Below are 1232 nucleotides of genomic sequence, written 5' to 3'. Positions count from 1 at the left end.
GTGGGCACCTGGCATCCAGCCAGGGTCAACCCACCACAGCTACAACCAAAGAAAGCTCACCATATTATACCAGGGCCTGGCAGACAGCTTCGGGTATTGGCAGGGACTGTCGGGGCACTGTCCTGCCTGCTGATCTGCGCACGAGGAAGCCTCACCATCCCTCCCACCTGCAATGCACAAAACACATCCTCCCCAATTTCCCCCTTGCCCTGAAGAACACAGAGCTGTTCCCCCTCTTGCCTATACCAGATGAATACAAGTGACGTGACTCAAAGCCTTGTGTCAGTGGGCATAAGGCAGACTGCTGCCAGCCCCTCGCCAAGAAGCACCCACCTGGGGCTGGAATTGGGAACAAGGCTGATTTGAAGTCTCAGTGCCAGGCCGGGCCCCATGGCCACTAGAGGTAGCTCTGCACACACAAACACACAGACACAGAGGAGTCCTGTGCAACCCTTACAGATGCAGCCAATCCCCCCTGGTGCGTCCATACCCGCAGAGGCCATACCCTTTGCCCCATCTCGTCCCCCAGCCTGGCACCCACAGAAGCAGCAACAAAAGCCTCGCTGAGGAAGAACAGGAGTTTTCCAGGGCCTGAGAGTGTGTAGTGATGAGATGCTTTAAGGCCCTCCTTGCCTTTTCTCCTCAAATGGGGCTGATGGGGCACTTGGAGCCTTCTCAGCACCCTCCAGGGATCATAAATGGCATCAGAGTCACAGGATCGGGCCCAGAGCATCGCTTTGTGCCATGCTGCCTGCAGGCACCTCTCTGCGGGGGAACATGGACTGGGGACACAGCACTGCACCTAGAAACAGGCAGCAGTATCAGGCCCCTGCAGACAGCTGCCGAGCAGTCCAGGCCAGCCCTCTACGCAAAGCCCTTTCTTTTACAGGCATACCACCTAGCACCATCCCTGGCACCTCTCATCCTGTCGCCCAGGAACGTCCCCGCACCTCGGTGCGCACGCAGCAACCGTACAAGCCCCTTGCTCAGCCCACACCTGGCAGACAACACCTCCCCGGCTGTTCAGGCACCTGCAAACCATCCAGGGCACGTTCTGGCATCAAAGCACGGAACCCGCGCTCCCAGGGATCTCGGCACCTGCCCCAAAAGGGAAGGCTCTCCGCAGGCTGCCCCCGGACAGACCTCTCACCCTGACCCCTCGCGGCACGGCTGAGAAGCAGCTGCAAGAGCCGCAGCACCAGCAGCCCCGGCGCAACGGGCCCGGCGGGGCC

General features: G+C 60.2%; 1 protein-coding gene across 1 annotated transcript in view; it reads left to right on the top strand.

The window, feature by feature from the left end:
- Positions 1-390: 390 nt before the first annotated feature.
- The window catches only part of COLCA2 (colorectal cancer associated 2), a 10802-nt gene continuing 9960 nt past the window's right edge, over positions 391-1232 (top strand). The window contains exons 1-2 of the mRNA XM_009329570.1: positions 391-403; positions 890-971. Of these exons, the coding sequence (XP_009327845.1) occupies positions 391-403; positions 890-971 (95 nt within the window). The remainder of the gene's footprint in view (positions 404-889; positions 972-1232) is intronic.

This window comes from Pygoscelis adeliae, unplaced genomic scaffold (assembly GCF_000699105.1).
Source record: "Pygoscelis adeliae isolate BGI_AS28 unplaced genomic scaffold, ASM69910v1 Scaffold268, whole genome shotgun sequence".
In the NCBI taxonomy this organism is placed as follows: domain Eukaryota; kingdom Metazoa; phylum Chordata; class Aves; order Sphenisciformes; family Spheniscidae; genus Pygoscelis; species Pygoscelis adeliae.
Note: the sequence above shows the minus strand (reverse complement) of the source record. Positions and strands in the feature narration are given on the sequence as shown.